The sequence below is a fragment of the Oncorhynchus nerka genome, linkage group LG8, assembly GCF_034236695.1.
Source record: "Oncorhynchus nerka isolate Pitt River linkage group LG8, Oner_Uvic_2.0, whole genome shotgun sequence".
NCBI lineage: Eukaryota > Metazoa > Chordata > Actinopteri > Salmoniformes > Salmonidae > Oncorhynchus > Oncorhynchus nerka.
Window position 1 is genome coordinate 57,687,106 of NC_088403.1, and position 21,781 is coordinate 57,708,886.

Genomic DNA, 21,781 nt, shown 5'->3' on the forward strand with positions numbered 1-21,781 from the left:
TAGGTACACATTGGAGCAACGATACGCACCGCATCGATTATATGCAACACAGGACACGCTAGATAAACTAGTAATATCATCAAGCATGTGTAGTTATAACTAGTGATTATGATTGATTTTGTTTTTTATAAGATAAGTTTAATGCTAGCTAGCAACTTACCTTGGCTTACTGCATTCTCGTTACAGGCAGTCTCCTCGTGGAGTGCAATGAGAGGCAGGTAGTTAGAGCGTTGGACTAGTTAACTGGAAGTTTGCAAGACTGAATCCCCCGAGCTGACAAGGTGAAAATCTGTCGTTCTGCACCTGAACGAGGCAGTTAACCCACCGTTCCTAGGCCGTCATTGAAAGTAAGAGTGTGTTCTTAACTGACTTGCCTAGTTAAATCAAGATTAAATAAAGGTGTAAAAAAAAAAAAGGGCAAAAATCGGTGTCCAAAAATACCGATTTCCGATTGTTATGAAAACTTGAAATCGGCCCCAATTAATCGGCCATTCCGATTAATCAGTCGACCTCTAGTTTGAAGCTCGTCTGCAAAAGCGAAAGTAAAAAAACAAACTAAACTTAAGAATAGAAATAGCGCACATAGAAGAGATCAACTGTTTCTTAGACTTGCTTTCAATGAGAATGACAGATCTATGACTCGCATTTATACGTGAATTTGGTCAGGGGTCGCCCAAAAAGTTATATTGCAGCATTAATTCTGTATCCCATACTGTGTTGTTTAGTATACACTCTGAGATTAGACCTCCTCGTTGGTTTATTATCTGTAGGCCACAGAGCATCTACTCTTCACGGTGCTGGCGAATGTCAACATTCTTTAGTGCCCTAACTCAACCACTTGAGTCAGGTGTTTCCTGTCCTTGATTAGAGGTTCTTGCTCTCCTGCTACATTCAAGACCTCTTCAAACAAGTGTGTGAAGTCACGTGTTTGCCTATGTATGTCATCATGACCAAGTTCATTGAGTTCAGCTACAGTTCGCCTCAGGGTGGAATTTAAACAGCAAGAATATTATGCATGTAGTGTTATCAAAACCACAGTATAGTGCGTAACACTGCATTCTCTCATTTCATGTATAAAGTCCTCAATAAAGTTGCGATGGTTGTGATATGTGGTTGTTACACCTAAGCTACCTTAAGAGGAATGCACTAACTATAAGTTGCGCTGGATAAGAGCGTCTGCTAAATGACTCAAATGTAATGTAAATGTATTCCTGTATCATCTTCCATAACTGCTGTTGTTCTGTCTGTGTGGTGTGTTTCCAGTGAGAGGCTTGGTCTGGCCCTGTAGACGGCTGGTTCAGTCTCGGTCTGAACACAGACTGCAGAGAGAGTCTTCCTTCCGGCAAGGCTCAATCAAATCAAATCAAATGTATTTATATAGCCCTTCGTTCATCAGCTGATATCTCAAAGTGCTGTACAGAAACTCAGCCTAAAACCCCAAACAGCAAACAATGCAGGTGTAAAAGCACGGTGGCTAGGAAAAACTCCCTAGAAAGGCCAAAACCTAGGAAGAAACCTAGAGAGGAACCAGGCTATGTGGGGTGGCCAGTCCTCTTCTGGCTGTGCCGGGTAGAGATTATAACAGAACATGACCAAGATGTTCAAATGTTCATAAATGACCAGCATGGTCGAATAATAATAAGGCAGAACAGTTGAAACTGGAGCAGCAGCACAGTCAGGTGGACTGGGGACAGCAAGGAGTCATCATGTCAGGTAGTCCTGGGGCACGGTCCTAGGGCTCAGGTCCTCCGAGAGAGAGAAAGAAAGAGAGAATTAGAGAGAGCATATGTGGGGTGGCCAGTCCTCTTCTGGCTGTGCCGGGTGGAGATTATAACAGAACGTGGCCAAGATGTTCAAATGTTCATAAATGACCAGCATGGTTGAATAATAGTAAGGCAGAACAGTTGAAACTGGAGCAGCAGCATGGCCAGGTGGACTGGGGACAGCAAGGAGTCATCATGTCAGGTAGTCCTGGGACATGGTCCTAGGGCCCAGGCCAGTTGAAACTGGAGCAGCAGCATGGCCAGGTGGACTGGGGACAGCAAGGAGTCATCATGTCAGGTAGTCCTGGGGCATGGTCCTAGGGCTCAGGTCCTCCGAGAGAGAGAAAGAAAGAGAGAAGGAGAGAATTAGAGAACGCACACTTAGATTCACACAGGACACCGAATAGGACAGGAGAAGTACTCCAGATATAACAAACTGACCCTAGCCCCCCGACACTACTGCAGCATAAATACTGGAGGCTGAGACAGGAGGGGTCAGGAGACACTGTGGCCCCATCCGAGGACACCCCCGGACAGGGCCAAACAGGAAGGATATAACCCCACCCACTTTGCCAAAGCACAGCCCCCACACCAATACAGGGATATCTTCAACCACCAACTTACCATCCTGAGACAAGGCCGAGTATAGCCCACAAAGATCCCATTGTGTATGGACTGGAGCTATGGTTCTGGTCGTGTGTGGGCGGGTGGGCAGGTGTGTGTGTGTGTGTGTGTGTGGAGTGAAGCCATGGTTCTGGTTTCAGAGATTACATACAAAAGTGTGTGGGTGTGTGTGGGTGTGGGTGTGTGTGTGTGCGGGTGTGTGTGTGGGCAGGTGTGTGTGTGTGTGTGTGTGTGTGGGTGGAGTGAAGCCATGGTTCTGGTTTCAGAGATTGCATACAAAAGTGTGTGGGTGGGTGTGGGTGTGTGTGTGCGGGTGTGTGTGGGTGTGTGTGTGTGCGGGTGGGTGTATTGATTTGAAGCCATCACTGGAAACTGAAAATATATATATTTTTCTTGCAGGCTTCAAGGCGAGGGATATTTTCATGCTTTCAAGTCGTTAAGCGGAACGGTTTCTCCTCTGGGGATGGATTCTATGTTCGCTTGGCCACTGCATTCTTATCCAACTGTTTAAAGTGTCCTTTTTCCTTACGAGCCAACCAGGCAAAACAGTCAAGTGCTCTAGGATCTTTTAGGAAACGCTTCACCCAGTGCTCACTAGTAAGTAGGTGAGAGGCACTCAGTGAGAACCACTCCTCCTCCCAATGGAAATGAGCACACTTGGAGTAACAAATACTTGGTATCAACAACAACGACTGTGAAATGATAGCTTAACTGCTACAGTGGTTGGATTCAGTAGCAGCATAGGTTATACCAGCTGTGGGGACAGTAGGCAAAGGGTTAGGGACAAAGTAAAGAGAAAGTATCATGCTGTGGGTCACTTGCATACCATTAAGAAAACGATAAGATCCGTGACTTGTTTATGAGAATTTCCAGTTTTTGGGGATTTTCGCAAAATGTAATCCATAGAATGGCCTTCTGGAGGAAAGGTTGTTGACAATATTTTACATTTTGTATCTAAAAGCATAATTTAGAAATAATTGATCAAAGTTTGCATATTTATTATACATCAGCCTTTCCCAGGGCTTTTTTAAGACTCCATTAAGTTTTATCTGTAGGTGCTACAAAGCAAAAAATTGTGTCATATGAAGCTTTACCGCTTGGGCTGTAATAGGAGTAGTATTTTGATTTCATTAAAAAAAAAAATTACATTAATTTAAGATGGCCGACCGTTGTTTTCAACGGAATCTACTCACATTCGCATACGCCGTTTGGTGGTTGCTGCCATCTTCCTAGATCCAGTTTTACTGGGACAACTACGCCTGCACACTAGCAGTGTTCATTTTGGCACTCTTTTGATTTGGTCAGTTTGACTAAAATATCATTGTCTTGAATAATTATTTGGTCTAGTTATTGTCAATGTTGAAAACAGTTTATTCAACTAAATGCCCTTTCTTTTTTGTCATAGTTTAGTCACATCTTATTTTTATTGCCTCATTAAGCTATAGTAAACATACAGTGCCTTCGGAAAGTATTCAGACCCTTTGACTTTTTCCATATTTTGTTACATTACAGCCTTATTCTGAAATGTATTAAATTGTTTCCCCCCCATCAATCTACACACAATACCCCATAATGATATCACAATACCCCATAATGACAAAGCAAAAACAGGCTTTTAGACATTTTTGCAAATGTATACACAAAAAATAATTATCACATTTACAAAGGTTTTCAGACCCTCTACTCAGTACTTTGTTGAAGCACCTTTGGCAGCGATTACAGCCCCGTGTCTTCTTGGGTATGACGCTACAAGCTTGGCACACCTGTATTTGGGGAGTTTCTCCCATTCTTCTCTGCAGATCATTTCAAGCTCTGTCAGGTTGGATGGGGAGCATTGCTGCACAGTTATTTTCAGGTCTCTCCAGAGATGTTAGATCAGGTTCAAGTCTGTGCTCGGGCTGGGCCACTGAAGGACATTCAGAGACTTGTTCTGATGCCACTTCTGCGTTGTCTTTGCTGTGTGCTTCGGGTCGTTGTCCTATTGGAAGGTGAACCTTCGCCCCAGTCTGAGGTCGTGAGTGCTCTGGAGCAGGTTTTCATCAAGGATCTCTCTGTACTTTGCTCTGTTCAATCAATCAATAAATCAAATGTTTTATAAAGCCCTTCTTACATCAACTGATGTCACAAAGTGCTGTACAGAAACCCAGCCTAAAACCCCAAACAGCAAGCAATGCAGGTGTAGAAGCACAGTGGTTAGGAAAAACTCCCTAGAAAGGCTGAAACCTAGGAAGAAACCTAGAGAGGAACCAGGCTATGAGGGGTGGCCAGTCCTCTTCTGGCTGTGCCGGGTGGAGATTATAACAGAACATGGTCAAATGTTCATAGATGACCAGCAGGGTCAGATAATAATAATCACTGTGGTTGTACAGGTCAGCACCTCGGGAGTAAAATGTCAGTTGGCTTTTCATAGCCGATCATTCAGAGTATCTCTACCGCTCCTGATGTCTCTAGAGAGTTGAAAACAGCAGGTCTGGGACAAGGTAGCATGTCCGGTGAACAGGCCAAGGTTCCATAGCCGCAGGCAGAACAGTTGAGAATGGAACAGCAGCACAACCAGGTGGACTGGGGTAGTCCTGAGGCATAGTCCTAGGGCTTAGGTCCTCCGAGAGAGAGTGAGAAAGCGAAAGAGAGAGCGCATACTTAAATTCACACAGGACACCGGATAAGACAGGGGAAACACTCCAGATATAACAAACTGACCCTAGCCCCCCGACACATAAACTACTGCAGCATAAATACTGGAGGCTGAGACAGGAGGGGTCAGGAGACACTGTGGCCCCATCCGATGATACCCCCAGACAGGGCCAAACAGGCAGGATATAACCCCACCCACTTTGCCAAAGCACAGCCCCCACACCACTAGAGGGATATATTCAACCACCAACTTACTATCCTGAGACAAGGCAGAGTATAGCCCACGAAGATCTCCTCCACGGAACGAACCCAAGGGGAGGGGGGGGGGCAACCCGGACAGGAAGACCACGTTAGTGACTCAACCCACTCAAGTGATGCACCCCTCCTAAGGATGGCATGGAAGAGCACCAGTAAGCCAGTGACTCAGCCCCCGTAATACGGTCTGTGGCAGAGAATCCCAGTGGAGAGAAGGGAACCGGCCAGGCAGAGACGGCAAGGGCAGATTGTTGCTCCAGTGCTTTTAAGTTCACCTTCACACTCCTGGGCCAGACTACACTCAATCATATGACCCACTGAAGAGATGAGTCTTCAGTAAGGACTTAAAGGTTGAGACCGAGTCTGCGTCTCACATGGATAGGCAGACCATTCCATAAAAGTGTACCTCTATAGGAGAAAGCCCTGTCTCCAGCTGTTTGCTTAGAAATTCTAGGGACAGTAAAGAGGCCTGCGTCTTGTGACCGTAGCGTACGTGTAGGTATGTACGACATGACCAAATCGGAAAGATGGGTAGGAGCAAGCCCATGTAATGCTTTGTAGGTTAACAGTAAAACCTTGAAATCAGCCCTAGCCTTAAGAGGAAGCCAGTGTAGAGAGGCTAGTGTAATGTGATGAAATATTTTGGTTCTCATCAAGATTCTAGCAGTCGTGTTTAGCGCTAACTGAAGTTTATTTAGTGCTTTATCCGGTAGGAAAGTACAGTCGTGGCCAAAACTTTTGAGGATGACACAAATATTAATTTCCACGAAGTTTGCTGCTTCAGTGTCTTTAGATATTTTTGTCAGATGTTACTATGGAATACTGAAGTATAATTAAAGTGTCAAAGGCTTTTATTGACAATTACATGAAGTTGATGCAAAGAGTCAAGATTTGCAGTGTTGACCCTTATTTTTCAAGACCTCTGCAATCCGCCCTGGCATGCTGGCATTTAACTTCTGGACCACATCCTGACTGATGGCAGCCCATTCTTGCATAATCAATGCTTGGAGATTGTCAGAATTTGTGGGGTTTTGTTTGTACACCTGCCTCTTGAGGATTGACCACAAGTTCTCAATGGGATTAAGGTCTGGGGAGTTTCCTGGCCATGGATCCAAAATACCGATGTTTTGTTCCCTGAGCCACTCAGTTATCACTTTTGCCTTATGGCTCGATGCTCCATCATGCTGGAAAAGGCATTGATTCGTCACCGAACTGTTCCTGGATGGTTGGGAGAAGTTGCTCTCTGAGGATGTGTTGGTACCATTCTTTATTCATGGCTGTGTTCTTAAACAAAATTGTGAGCGAGCCCACTCCCTTGGCTGAGAAGCAACGCCACACATGAATGGTCTCAGGATGCTTTACTGTTGCCATGACACAGGACTGATGGTAGCGCTCACCTTGTCTTCTCTGGACAAGCTTTTTTTCTGGATGCCCCAAACAATCGGAAAGGGGATTCATCAGAAAAAATGACTTTACCCCAGTCCTCAGCAGTCCAATCCCTGTACCTTTTGCAGAATATCCGTCTGTCCCTGATGTTTTTCCTGGAGAGAAGTGGCTTCTTGGCTGCCCTTCTTGACAGCAGGCCATCCTCCAAAAGTCTTCGCCTCACTGTGCGTGCAGATGCACTCACACCTGCCTGCTGCCATTCCTGAGCAAGCTCTGTACTGGTGGTGCCCCGATCCCGCTGCTGAATCAACTTTAGGAGACGGTCCTGGTGCTTGCTGGACTTTCTTGGGCGCCCTGAAGCCTTCTTCACAACAATTGAACCACTCTCCTTGAAGTTCTTGATGATCCAATAAATGGTTGATTTAGGTGCAATCTTACTGGCAGCAATATCCTTGCCTGTGAAGCACTTTTTGTGCAAACCAATGATGACGGCACGTCTTTCCTTGCAGGTAACCACAGGAAGAACAACGATTCTAAGCACCACCCTCCTATTGAAGCTTCCAGTCTGTCGTTCGAACTCAATCAGCATGACAGAGCCTTGTCCTCGTCAACACTCACACCTGTTTTAACGAGAGAATCACTGACATGCAGTGGAAATGTTTTTTGGGGATTCAGTTCATTTGCATGGCGAAGAGGGTCTTTGCAATTAATTGTAATTAATCTGCTCACTCTTCATAACATTCTGGAGTATATGCAAATTGCCATCATACAAACTGAGGTAGCAGACTTTGTGAAAATGAATATTTGTGTTATTCTCAACTTTTGGCCATTTAGTGCTTTATCCGGGTAGCCGAAAAATAGAGCATTGCAGTAGTCTAACCTAGAAGGAAAAAAAGCATGGATTAATTTTTCTGCATAATTTTTGGACAGAAAGTTCCTGATTTTTGCAATGTTACGTAGATGGAAAAAAGCTGTCCTTGAAACAGTCTTGATAAATTCGTCAAAAGAGAGATCAGGGTCCAGAGTAACGCTGAGGTCCTTCACAGTTTTATTTGAGACAACTGTACAACCATGAAGATTAATTGTCAGATTCAACAGAAGATCTTTCTTTCTTGGGACCTAAAACTAGCATCTCTGTTTTGTCCGAGTTTAAAAGTAGAAAGTATGCAGCCATCCACTTCCTTATGTCTGAAACACAGGCTTCCAGGTAGGGCAATTTTGGGGCTTCCCCATGTTTCATCGAAATGTACAGCTGTGTCGTCCCCATAGCTGGTGGTGATCGATGGTATCAATAGCAGCACTCAGGTCTAGGAGCACGAGGACAGATGCCATTAAAAGGTCATTTTCCACCTTCACAAGTGCAGTCTCTGCTATGATGGGGTCTAAAACCAGGCTGAGGCGTTTTGTATACATTGTTTGTCTTCAGGAAGGCAGTGAGTTGCTGCGCAACAGCTTTTAAAAAAAAAATGAGAGGAATGGGCGATTCGGGTATAGGCCGATTTGTATATATTTTCTGGTTCGAGGTTTGGCTTTTTCAAGAAAGGCTTTATTACTGCCACTTTTAGTGAGTTTGGTCCACATCCGGTGGATAGAGAGCAGTTTATTATGTTTAACATAGGAGGGCCAAGCACAGGAAGCAGCTCTTTCAGTAGTTTAGTTGGAATAGGGTCCAGTATGCAGCTTGAAGGTTTAGAGGCCATGACTATTTTCATCAATGTGTCAAGAGATATAGTACTAAAACACTTGAGCGTCTCCCTTGAGCCTAGGTCCTGGCGGTGTTGTGCAGACTCAGGACAACTGAGCTTTGGAGGAATACGCAGATTTAATTGAGGAGTCCGTAATTTGCTTTCTAATGATCATTATCTTTTCGTCAAAGAAGTTCATGAATTTATCACTGCTGAAGTGAAAGCCATCCTCTGTTGGGGAATGCTGCTTTTTAGTTAGCTTTGCAAAAAATAGGATGATCGAGCAGCAGTGAGGGCTCGTTGATACCGCAAGCTAGTCGGAAGACTTCCAGTTTGGTGTAGCGCTATTTCCAGTCTAATTTTCTGGAAGCTTGCTTCAGAGCTCGGGTATTTTCTGTATACCAGAGAGCTAGTTTCTTATGACAAATGTTTTTTGTTTTTAGGGGTGAGACTGCATCTAGGCTATTACACAAGGTTAAATTGAGTTCCTCAGTTTTTTTGTACTCTGATGTCCTTAGGTAGGTTGAGGGAGTCTGGAAGGGCATCTAGGAATCTTTGGGTTGTACGAGAATTTATAGCACGCCTTTTGATGATCCTTGGGGTCTGAGCAGATTAGTTGTTGCGATTGCAAATGTAATAAAATGGTGGGGCGATAGTCCAGGATTATGAGGAAAAACATTAAGATCCACAACATTTATTCAACCGGACACTGCCACAGAGTATGACTGTGGCAGTGAGTAGGTCCGGAGACATGTTGGACAAAACCCACTGAGTCGATGATGGCTCTGAAAGCCTTTTGGAGTGGGTCTGTGGACTTTTCCAGGTGAATATTAGTCACCAAAAATTGTAATATCTGCCATGACTACAAGATCCGATAGGAATTCAGGGAACTCAGTGAGGAACGCTGTATATGGCCCAGGAGGCCTGTAAAATAGTAGCTATAAAAAGTGATCGAGTAGGCTGCATAGATTATGACAAGAAGCTCAAAAGATGAAAACAGTTTTTTTGTGAATTGAAATTTGCTTTCGTTTATGTTAGCAACACCTCCACCTTTGCGGGATGTTCAGGGGATATGGTCTCTAGTGTAACCAGGGGGAGAGGCCTTTTTTAACACAGTAAATTCATCAGGCTTAAGCCATGTTTCAGTCAGGCCAATCACTTCAAGATTATGATCAGTGATTAGTTCATTGACTATAACTGCCTTGGAAGTGATGGATCTAACATTAAGTAACCCTACTTTGAGATGTGAGATATCACAATCTCTTTTAATAATGACAGGAATGGAGGAGGTCTTTATTCCAGCGAGATTGCTAAAGTGAACACTGCCATGTTTAGTGTTACCCAAACTAGATCAAGGCACAAACACAGTCTCAATGGGGATAGTTGAGCTGACTACACTGACTGTGCTAGTGACAGGCTGGCTAACAGCCTGCTACCTGGCCCTGTCTATGTTAGTAGATGAGATGAGAGCACCCATCCAGCTAGGATGGAGTCCGTCACTCCTCAGCAGGCCAGGCTTGGTCCTGTTTGTGGGTGAGTTCCAGAAAGAGGGCCAATTATCTACAAATTCTATCTTTTGGGAGGGGCAGAAAACAGTTTCATCTTTGCCTCGATCCGGACTAGACTACCAGTCCCTGCTGCTTTAAAACTTTCCCACAGCATGATGCTCCTACCACCATGCTTCACCGTAGGGATGGTGCCAGGTTTTCTCCAGACGTGATGCTTGGCATTCAGACCAAAGAGTTCAATCTTGGTTTCATCAGACCAGAAAATGTTGTTGCTCATGGTCTGAGACTCTAGGTGCCATTTGGCAAACTCCAAGCGGGCTGTCATGTGCCGTTTACTGAGGAGTGACTTCCGTCTGGCCACTCTACCATAAAGGGCTGGTTGGTGGAGTGCTGCAGAGATGATTGTCCTTTTGGAAGTTTCTCCCATTTCCCCAGAGGAACTCTGGAGCTTTGTTAGTGACCATCAGGTTCTTGGTCACCTCCCTGACCAAGGCCCTTCTCCCCTGATTGCTCAGTTTGGCCAGGCAGCCAGCTCTAGGAAGAGCCTTGGTGGTTCCAAATTTCTTCTATTTAAGAATGATGGAGGCTACCCACCACTGCAACCTGTACGCTCTCGTTGGCTGGCCCTCGCTTCATACTCGTCGCCAAATCCACTGGCTCCATGTCATCTACAAGACCCTGCTAGGTAAAGTCCCCCCTTAACTCAGCTCGCTGGTCACCATAGCAGCACCCACCTGTAGCACGCGCTCCAGCAGGTATATCTCTCTGGTCACCCCCAAAACCAATTCCTCCTTTGGCTGCATCTCCTTCCAGTTCTCTGCTGACAATGACTGGAACAAACTACAAAAATCTCTGAAACTGGAAACACTTATTGAAAGATTAGTGGAATCTGTGTGGGTAGCTGGACAGGTAGGATGACTGACAGTGAAGGTGAACAGGTGGTCACTTGTCAGGTGACAGAGGAATGGATGAGACTGAGGCAGGAATTCCTTTAACCATAAAGTGGTATATTTACTGAGTAGTCTGTGCTGCATCACAAAGGAAACAAATAACATGTATCCAATCAAATTCATAATCAAAGATCAAATCATATCATTCATTAATAACATAATTTAGGGAATTCAACAGTCAGGTTCATTACGAAGTCAATAGTAATCATCCGCGAGTCATTTAGCCTCATAGTCCGCCCCATCCCGCATGCGGTATCGTTACTACAGCCTCAAGCTCATTACCATAACGCAACGTTAGCGATTTCTAAAAATCGCAAATGAAATGAAATAAATATGCCTGCTCTCAAACTTATCCTTTTCTTAACAATCCTGTCGTCTCAGATTTTCAAAATATGCTTTAGAACCAGAGAAAATCAATAATTTGTGTAAGAGTGGTGATAGCTAGCTTAGCATTTAGCGTTAGCATTTAGCACGCAACATATTCACAAAAGCCAGCAAAGGAATCAAATAAAATAATTTACCTTTGAAGAACTTCAGATATTTCAATGAGGAGACTCTCAGTTACATAGCAGATGTCCAGTTTTTCCTGAAAGATTCTTGTGTAGGACACATCGTTCCGTTTTGTTACTATGCATTTGGCTACCGAAACTAACCGAAAATTCAGTCACCTACACGTCGAACTTTTTTCCGAATTAACTCCATAATATCGACTGAAACATGGAAAACGTTGTTTGAATCAATCCTCAAGGTGTTTTGTCATATATCTCTTCATTGAAATGCCGTTCCTGGAAGCCTGCATTCTTCTCTGATTCGGATGGAAAAATACTGGTAGCTGACTTTTGCGCACCAATTTCCACGCAGACACCGTGCGGGACACTTGGCAATTGTAGTCTCTTATGGTCAATCTTCCAATGATATGCCTACAAATACGTCACAATGCTGCAGACACCTTGGGGAAACGATAGAAAGGGTCCGTTCATTCCTGTCGCATTCACAGCCATATAAGGCGATCATGGAAAACGTAGCTTCAGAAATCCTGTTCATTTCCTGGTCGCTCAAACATCTTGGTTTTGCCTGAAGCTTTTGTTCTAAGGCACTCACAGTGAAAATCTTTGCAGTTCTGGAAACGTCAGAGTGTCTTCTTTCCAAAACTATCAATTCCAAGCATAGTCGAGCATCTTTTCGTGACAAAATATTGTGCTTAAAACGGGCACGTCTTTTTATCCAAAAATGAAATAATGCCCCTAGAGGACTAACAGGTAAGCTCCTAACTATTTATCATAAATCATGAAAGAATACAAACAGTGAATGGTGATACAATTTATAATCCCCATGATCAAAGTCAATCAGTTAGCAAACAATGACTTTTCTCATTTCACTTTCAATTGTCTTCATGTGTACATATAATTAATTTCAATACACATGAACCATATCGATTGCATAATTGGCCAGTGAGGATCCGTAGGTCCGTGATCATTGACAATTCACATTACACAATATGTTTGAAGCTGCGCTCCAAGCCGCGCTCCGCAGTAATAACTATTAACAGTAACTGGATGGCCCACTCTCCCGATCGCCACAGATAATTCAGATGAAAGGTAACATAGTCGGTTGACTTACGTGGATTCATGAACGCACAGAACTTTTGGATCAGATTGAGTTAAGAAAGAGAAAGCAGCGAGGTCAGGCGATGGCAATTTCCTCCTTTTATGGAGTTGAGATCTGTCGGACATTTCCACCTGACTTAATTAAAGTGCCCCTGGCCCAGCTGAGTGAAGGGCAATTAATTAAAGGATTATTCCACCAACTCCATGGGCCTTTTCTACACTTATCTCCCTCAGTAGCTTTAAGCACCAGCTGTCAGAGCAGCTCACAGATTACTGCACCTGTACATAGCCCATCTATAATTTAGCCCAAACAACTACCTCTTCCCCTACTGTATTTATTTTGCTCCTTTGCACCCCATTATTTCTATTTCTACTTTGCAAATTTTTCCACTGCAAATCTACAATTCCAGTGTTTTACTTGCTATATTGTATTTACTTCGCCACCATGGCTTTTTAAAATATATATTTTTTACCTTTACCTCCCTTATCTCACCTCATTTGCTCACATTGTATATATACTTATTTTTCTACTGTATTATTGACTGTATGTTTGCTTTACTCCATGTGTGACTCTGTGTTGTATGTGTCGAACTGCTTTGCTTCATCTGGGCCAGGTCGCAGTTGTAAATGAGAACTTGTTCTCAACTTGCCTACCTGGTTAAATAAAGGTAAAATAAATAAATAACGCAAGGTATAATTCAATGGTAATAGAATATGTAAGAATGGACTGACTATGTTTGAAAGCAAAAGTCGAATTGATAACATTATTGGCATTAGATTTTAATAATAACCATCAGTCCTAGCTTGCTATCTAAACTAACAAGTCTGTTTGTTTGGTTTTCCAGGCAACTACTGTCCCGTCTCTAGTAAATTTGCGTGCTACCTCAGTGGACATTTTAACATATTTCTACCTGCAAATGAAAACATTCCCAGTGGTAAATGTTCTAAATTATAGCCATGGTGTAAAAGGGATAATCAACTCCGGGCTCTATGCGTTCTCTGGAAAATAACGAACGACGTGAAAGGTGGGTTCCACGACGCGCTATAAAGAACGACGTGGAATAGCGCGTCGCCATGTCGTTTTTTTTTTCCAGAGAACGCATAGAGCTCTGAGTTGATTATCCGTTACTTATTATATTCTACTTAGCCATTTACTTTGTTTAATTTTTATTTTTGTTGTTGCATTGTCGAGAAGGAAGTAAGATTTTTTTTGCGTAACCCATGCATAAGACTAATAAAACCTGAAACGTTAAACACTAAAATATAGCAAATGTGGTCAAACAACGCTGAAAGTAATGTAGGCCGCACTAAAAACAAGCTGCAGTTGGCTCAGGGTCTGATCATTGTTCATATGACATTGCGACATACAGGAATGCTGTCTCCTTTGCTTTCAAATCTGATGGAATTCATTGGAAATGTAAACACACATGATCGAATAGACCCAATCCCAAAACGTACACGCATATAGATTAAATGTAAGTCTGTGGCGACTCATTAATATCCTAACAGACTCATATCCTTTTGTTAAACGCCACCTAATTATTAACAAGTCTTCCTACTGCAATGTCTCAGGAAATTAGCAGAAAACGTAGACATGTCCAGAATCATCATGGAATAGGCCATCCCTACACGTGTGCACTACTTTAGAGAAAGTAGGTCTGCGGACACTTAACAATCATTTGAGCTAAACCCTGTTCCCTAAACACAACCCGATGATAAACAATTAGAACATTCCACTCCTTTTTTTGCTTAGCTGCTGGAAATTGCGAAAGGTTGAGAAAAAACACATGTTTCTGGTTAACTTCTTTCCTCCTAATGGTGGTAACAGTCTCCTGCCTTCTTTTACTAATGGTGGTAACAGTCTCCTGCCTTCTTTTACTAATGGTGGTAATAGTCTCCTGCCTTCTTTTACTAATGGTGGTAACAGTCTCCTGCCTTCTTTTACTAATGGTGGTAACAGTCTCCTGCCTTCTTTTACTAATGGTGGTAAAAGTCTCCTGCCTTCTTTTACTAATGGTGGTAACAGTCTCCTGCCTTCTTTTACTAATGGTGGTAACAGTCTCCTGCCTTCTTTTACTAATGGTGGTAACAGTCTCCTGCCTTCTTTTACTAATGGTGGTAACAGTCTCCTGCCTTCTTTTACTAATGGTGGTAAGAGTCTCCTGTCTTTTTTTACTAATGGTGGTAATAGTCTCCTGCCTTCTTTTACTAATGGTGGTAAAAGTATCCTGCCTTCTTTTACTAATGGTGGTAAAAGTCTCCTGCCTTCTTTTACTAATGGTGGTAAAAGTCTCCTGCCTTCTTTTACTAATGGTGGTAAAAGTCTCCTGCCTTCTTTTACTAATGGTGGTAAGACTCCTGTCTTTTTTTTTACTAATGGTGGTAAAAGTCTCCTGCCTTCTTTTACTAATGGTGGTAACAGTCTCCAGCCTTCTTTTACTAATGGTGGTAAAAGTCTCCTGCCAGTCTCCTGCCTTCTTTTTGTGATGGAAAAGGACTTAGTTCAGTAAATTAGCAGCGTCAGAGTACCATGATGTTCAAGTAGCCTAAGTAAATATGTTTCTCTCGACTCATGAAGTGTCATCCCATCCTTTTAAATTGTAGACAGTGCTGGATGAGGCCATTAATGTTGGCTTTATAGTCAGGAGGCGCATCTTCATGCAGAATGGAAGTCTCTTTTGAGGAATATTTCCTGGCTGTTTGCTGTATTTACAACACCAGGGTCATGTCTTACTGCCTGCATCTTTTTAAGTTTTTCCATCTTGCATTTTATAGTTGTATCCAACCTATGCATTGGTATTGATAGTAGGTACTTCACCTCTATATGTCATTTGTCTAGAAGACAATCCTATCTGCCAATTGAGTGACAGCATTGAGTTGGATATAGACTACCATTGGTTGTCCTTATTTTCCCCAATATCCACAAATGATCTGACAGCATGTGGTTCCATACTGTCTCCTGATTTGTTGCCATGGTCCGTCTGCACAGATGACGTGTCCGGGAGCAGCGCTGAGTACCCAGACCGTGTGTCCATGATGGAGGGGCGTCTGCAGGCACAGGAAGATGAGATCATGCTGCTGAAGTCATCACTGGCCGACGCGCTACGCAGGCTCCGCCTCCACGACCAGTTGATCCCCCTGCTTAAACAGCAGATCATCGCAGGTGGCTGGCCAACCATCAGACCACAGTTGTACTCTTAACGTTATTGTGCCCGAACTGTACTGTGCTGGCTTGCATATTTTCTTCACAGCACGGTTCCAGCAAATATCTTGAATGTTTAACCAGGCCGGTAAAGTGCAGCTCGGCTCAGTAGTGTGAAAAGGGTTGAAGATGATTAACTACAGTACACAAGCAATAAGCTGTAACCGATACATTATCCTACCCATGTCGTGTGCTTCTATGAAAATTCCATCCTTGCACTAAATGTGTGTGATTGTGTCCATTTTGTGCCCTCAGTAAACCCTGCAGCCTCCCGTGTCCTGAACCAGGGTTACTGCTCTGACGGGTTCTCCAGTTCCCGTAAACTGTCCTCCAGCTCAGCCCTGGACAGCCCCCGCCACCCTGCCACCAGGTACTGTGCCAGGCCAGTGCAGAGGGACTGTGGGCATGGAATGGATTGGCTGGCATGTTTGTCCAGAGCCATATATGAAGATATGGCTCAAACATGATCAATGTGTGGAAATAAGGCATAGTTTGACTGTCTTTGGACTTGACCAGAATGTTACAGTTGAAGTCGGAAGTTTACATACACCTTAGCCAAATACATTTAAACTCAGTTTTTCACAATTCCTGACATGTATTCATGGTAAAAATTCCCTGTCTTAGGTCAGTTAGGATCACCACTTTATTTTAAGAATGTGAAGTGTCAGAATAATAGTAGAGAGAATTATTTATTTCAGCTTTCATTTCTTTCGTCACATTACCAGTAGGTCAGAAGTTCACATCCACTCAAGTAGTATTTGGTAGCATTGCCTTTAAATTGTTTAACTTGGGTCAAACGTTTCAGGTAGCTTTCCACAAGCTTCCCACAATAAGTTGGGTGAATTTTGACCCATTCCTCCTGACAGAGCTGATGTAACTGAGTCAGGTTTGTAGGCCTCCTTGCTCGCACATGCTTTTTCAGTTCTACCCACAAATCTTCTATAGGATTGAGGTCAGGGCTTTGTGATGGCCACTCCAATGCCTTGACTTTGTTGTCCTTAAGCCATTTTGCCACAACTTTGGAAGTATGCTTGGGGTCATTGTCCATTTAGAAGACCCATTTGCGACCAAGGATTAACTTCCTGACTGATGTCTTGAGATGTTGCTTCAATATTTCCACATACCTTTCCCCCTTCATGATGCCATCTATTTTGTGAAGTGCACCAGTCCCTCCTGCAGCAAAGCACCCCCACAACATGATGCTGCCATCCACGTGCTTCACGGTTGGGATGGTGTTCTTCGGCTTGCAAGCCTCCCCATTTTTCCTCCAAACATAGCAATGGTCATTATGGCCAAACAATTTTATTTTTGTTTCATCAGACCAGAGGACATTTCTCCAAAAAGTACGATTTTTGTCCCCATGTGCAGTTGCAAACCGTAGTCTGGCTTTTATTATGGTGGTTTTGGAGCAGTGGCTTCTTCCTTGCTGAGCGGCCTTTCAGGTTATGTTGATATAGGGCTCGGTTTACTGTGGATATGGATACTTTTGTACCTGTTTCCTCCAGCATCTTCACAAGGTCCTTTGCTGTTGTTCTGTGATTGATTTGCACTTTTCACACCAAAGTATGTTCAGCTCAAGGAGACAGAACGTGTCTCCTTCTTGAGAGGTATGACGACTGCGTGGTCCCATCGTGTTTATACTTGTGTACTATTGTTTGTACAGATGAACATACCTTCAGGCATTTGGAAATTGCTCCCAAGGATGAACCAGACTTGTGGAGGTCTACCATTTTTTTTCTGGGGTCTTGGCTGATTTCTTTTGATTTTCCCATGATGTCAAGCAAAGAGGCACTGAGTTTGAAGGTTGGCCTTGAAATACATCCACAGGTACACCTCCAATTGACTCAAATGACGTCAATTAACCTATCAGAAGCTTCTAAAGCCATGACATAATTTTCTGGAATTTTCCAAGCTGTTTAAAGGCACGGTCAACTTCGTGTATGTACACTTCTGACCCACTGGAATTGTGATACAGTGAAATAATTTGTCTGGTAACAATTGTTGGAAAAATTACTTGTCATGCACAAAGTAGATGTCATAACCGACTTGCCAAAACTATAGTTTGTAAACAAGACATTTGTGGAGTGGTTGAAAAACTAGTTTTAATGACTCCAACCTAAGTGTATGTACATTTCCGCCTTCAACTGTATGTAGGTAGGTAGGTAGGTAGGTAGGTAGGTAGGTAGGTAGGTAGGTAGGTGTGTATATTTATGTGTAACATTCATAGACTGTCTTTTTCATAGTCCTAGTCCCAATCTAAAATGTATTTAGCACCTAGCCTATTTTTACCTGCCTTGATTCAAAATGTACATTGTTTTTATTGTATATCATGTTTTTCCCCTCTGTAGAGCTTTGAGATGTAACTGTATAATGAAAAGCGCTATACAAATTTAATGTAGTTTTATACTGTATATACACACACTGGCCAGTTTATTAGGTACATCCATCTAGTTGCCTCCTGAACAGCCTGAATTCTTCGTGGTATGGATTCAACAAGATTTCGGAAACATTTGTTGCTCAAATGGTATGAAGGGACCGAAAGTGTGTCAGGAGAAAATTCCCCACACCAGTACACCACCAACCTGTACCGTTGACACCATGCAGGTTGGGTCCATAGACTCATGCAACTTAAGCCAAATCCTAACTGTGTCATCAGCGTGACGCAACAGGAACCGGGATTGGTTGGACCAAGCAATGTTTTTCCACTCCTCAATTGTCCAGTTTTGGTGATTGTGTGCCTACTGGAGCCACTTCTTCTTGTTTTTAGCTGATAGGAGTGGAACCCGGTGTGGTCGTCTGCTGCAATAGCCCATCCGTGAGAAGGACCAACGAGTTTTGTGTTCTGAGGTGCCTTTCTGCACAACACTGTTGTACTGCACTGTTTTTTTGTCTGTTTCTGGCCCACCTGTTCGCTTGCACCATTCTTGCCCTTCTCCTTCGACCTCTCTCGTGAACAAGCTGCTTTCGCCCACAGGACTGCCGCTGACTGGTTGTTTTATAGTTTTTTGCACCATTCTTGGTCAACTCTAGCCACTGTTGTGCGTGAAAAGCCCAGTCGTTTCTGAGATACTGGATCCGGCGTGCCTGGCACCGACGATCATGCAACGCTCAAAGTCGCTTCGGTCACTCGTTTTGCTGAACAGAAACTGTCAAACAGGAACTGAATTCGTAGAAGTCGGTCTGCCTGCGTGCTATAGCAATCCACAACCACGTGACTCACTGTCTGTTCGAGCGATCGATTTTCAAGAACAGTGTTGTGTACTTAATAAACTGTCCAGTCCTTTCACTCACTCACAGCTTTTAACTTGTTTAGGAAAGTCTTATTAGAGTTGAGTAAATGAATAGTTTTCTGTATGATGATTGTTTGTATTCTCTCTATTATTAATCTCAACTCTATACTGTGTGTGTATTTAGCCAAGTACTAAACAGCACTGAAGGTGAGAATGGCTCTAATGGGGACTCTACATCCCCTGGCCTCATACATAAGACCCCAACGTATGATCGGGCTACCCAGACAGACCTCACTCCTCTGGTGCAGGACCAGGAGCTAGACAGGGTCCCCCTGGCTCTCACCAGGCCCGTCCAGAGCCTCTCCCTGGAGGATGCCCTCCCCGAGGGGATGTCTCTGATGGAGGAGGCTCGGGCCAAGTTCCACCACATCCAGGGACTAGAACTGGAGGAGAAGGACGAGAAAGGGGAGGAGAAGGACCTGAGTTGGGCGTCTTCCGTAGAGGATGCCATCCACCCCACCGCCATCAGGAACCTCCAAAGAGATGACCACCAGGACCCAAATGGCTCCACGGAGAGCTTGAGCTCAGCCTCCCAGACCCCAATCTCAGGGTCCCCAGCCCCCCCTAAGGACCTGTCCGCCAGCCCCCGGAGCGGACCTCTCTCCACCATCCTGGAGGGCAAGAAGAAACCCCTGTGCGTTGTCGCCACCTCTACTTCTCTTCTCCATTCCTACCTGATTGCATGGTTTTTGGGGAAAATCACCTCTTTTTGACACTGTCTCCTATTCTCTATGCTTTTATTACTACATCGCGCCAGTGTCACAACCCTAATCTAAGAATCAGTTTGCGGTATTCTATTAGGTTGCGTTATGGAAAGCCTTCAGTACCAAGGAGCATACCTTACGTGTCTCCCGCTGGATCCGGCTGCGGTGTTATTCTCCATTTGTTTGACAGGGGCTAAATGTGTGTACAGTAACCTGGTAATCAAATCTGAGCCTCATCCTTTAATTCAAGCATGGATTGATTCAGCATGATTTCCTCCATGTGGATATTTCAACAGGGCTTTTCATCTGACATTCTTTTGGGAGATTCTTTCGCTGCATGCTGCTCTAAAATCACACAAATCATTTTACAGCTTCCTCTGCGTGTGTGTGTGTGTGTGTGTGTGTGTGTGTGCGTGCACATTTGTGGTTGTGTGTTTTGTTGTTTTGTTTGCTAATTATTACTTGCAAGAGGTCTGTTGCCAATTGATAGCATATGTTTCTGTCCATGAAGAAGTCCGTTAGCTCAACCCTGCCACACCATGGAAACTAAGAGGTACTAAGACAGTGGTGTCTAAGTTATGTACAAGGATATGAACTGGGCTATTAAGTTCCAAACTGATCTACCACGTACTATATGCATGTGTGTTATCACTAGGCGCCACAGTGGAGACCCACTGGGCAAAAACGGGTTGAATCAACATTGTTTCCACATCATTTCAACCCTCAAAAAAACAATGTAATGATGTTGAATCAACATAGAAAACTAATTGGATTTGCAACAAGTCATCAACGTAAGGGCGCTTTTAGATTTTTTCCCCCCCACCCAACTTTTAACCTAAATACAATGACAGGTGAATTTATTTTGTTATTGATTTCGTGCTGAATTCACTCTAACTCAACCAAATATAAATCAAAACTAGACGTTGAACTGACGGCTGTATCCAGTGGGGAGGAGGTCATCTCTGTTTCACTTCCTATTACGTGTTGTTACATTTACATTTTACATTTAAGTCATTTAGCAGACGCTCTTATCCAGAGCGACTTACAAATTGGTGCTTTCACCTTATGACATCCAGTGGAACAGCCACTTTACAATAGTGCATCTAGGTCTTTTAAGGGGGGGGGGGGGGGGGGGTGAGAAGGATTACTTTATCCTGTTGTGTTGGAACATCATTGGTCACATGACAAGGGCCATTTCCTCTTAATTATTGGGCAAGTCATTATCAGGACAATCTGTGTGTGTGTGTGTTCCAGGAAAAATATGCCCCACACGTTGAAACACACATTCAACGTTCATCAGTGTGTGTGTTTGTGGAACCCTGCATATAAATCCTCTTATGCTGCCTATCCACTCATTGTCCAGAGCTCGCAGGAACAGTGAGAAACTGGTGAAAGACCCCAGGAGAAGACAAAGAAGCTGCTGGACAAAAAGGCGGCATCCTCGGCCAACCTACTCAACAGATCCCCCAGTCTGGAGAGGTGAGGGAAGTCCCATCCATCAGCAAGATTGTCTTTCAAACTCACTCTCACATCACATTTTCCTACGACTGCATAAACATGACGTATTTCACCAAGTAGTCACTCGTTGGAGTTCCCTTTCTTCTACTATAATAAAATGACTTTCCCATGAAAAGTCTTGATCTCCCAGTTGCGTGAGCTGGGCCCACAGACTGTATAATATAACGTTTGGTCCCAGTGGTTGAAAGGAGTCTCTTGGATATAATGTGTCTGTCTAACAGTTGTATCTTTTCTCACAGCCGGACCAAGGATCTTATCGCCAGAGCAGGTAATGCATATCCAACAACACTAGTCTCTGTCCAGACTCGGGTTGCAACCAGGACTTCTGGAAAACAAGGGAATTTATTGCATGTTCCTGGAATTTTGCAACCCTACTTTAGACGTTCTATAATGCATTATTCAAACTCTATGTAGTCTGAAATGACTGACTGCTGGCCAGATCTGGCCGTAAGTTTTCATTCCCCTTCTTTAGTTTGGGACACTAAACTGCCTACAAAATGTCAAAGATAGTATTCAGACAGCGCAATACTCGTGCTTAGTTAACTTTTCAGCTTTTAACGAGCGTTGGCTTTTGAGTGTGGATTAGCTTTATAATGGGACTCGTTCCAAAACCAGAGAGAGTTAAAGCACAGTCCCTCTTCTATTGTATTTAATA

General features: G+C 43.6%; 1 protein-coding gene across 1 annotated transcript in view; it reads left to right on the forward strand.

Annotated features, from left to right (window-relative positions):
• Positions 1 to 21,781, forward strand: part of LOC115133646 (echinoderm microtubule-associated protein-like 3) — a 50,533-nt gene that overhangs the window by 12,716 nt on the left and 16,036 nt on the right. The window contains 6 exon segments of the mRNA XM_065021934.1: positions 15,402 to 15,575; positions 15,870 to 15,984; positions 19,029 to 19,538; positions 20,972 to 21,003; positions 21,006 to 21,087; positions 21,366 to 21,394. Coding sequence (XP_064878006.1) covers positions 15,402 to 15,575; positions 15,870 to 15,984; positions 19,029 to 19,538; positions 20,972 to 21,003; positions 21,006 to 21,087; positions 21,366 to 21,394 — 942 coding nt within the window.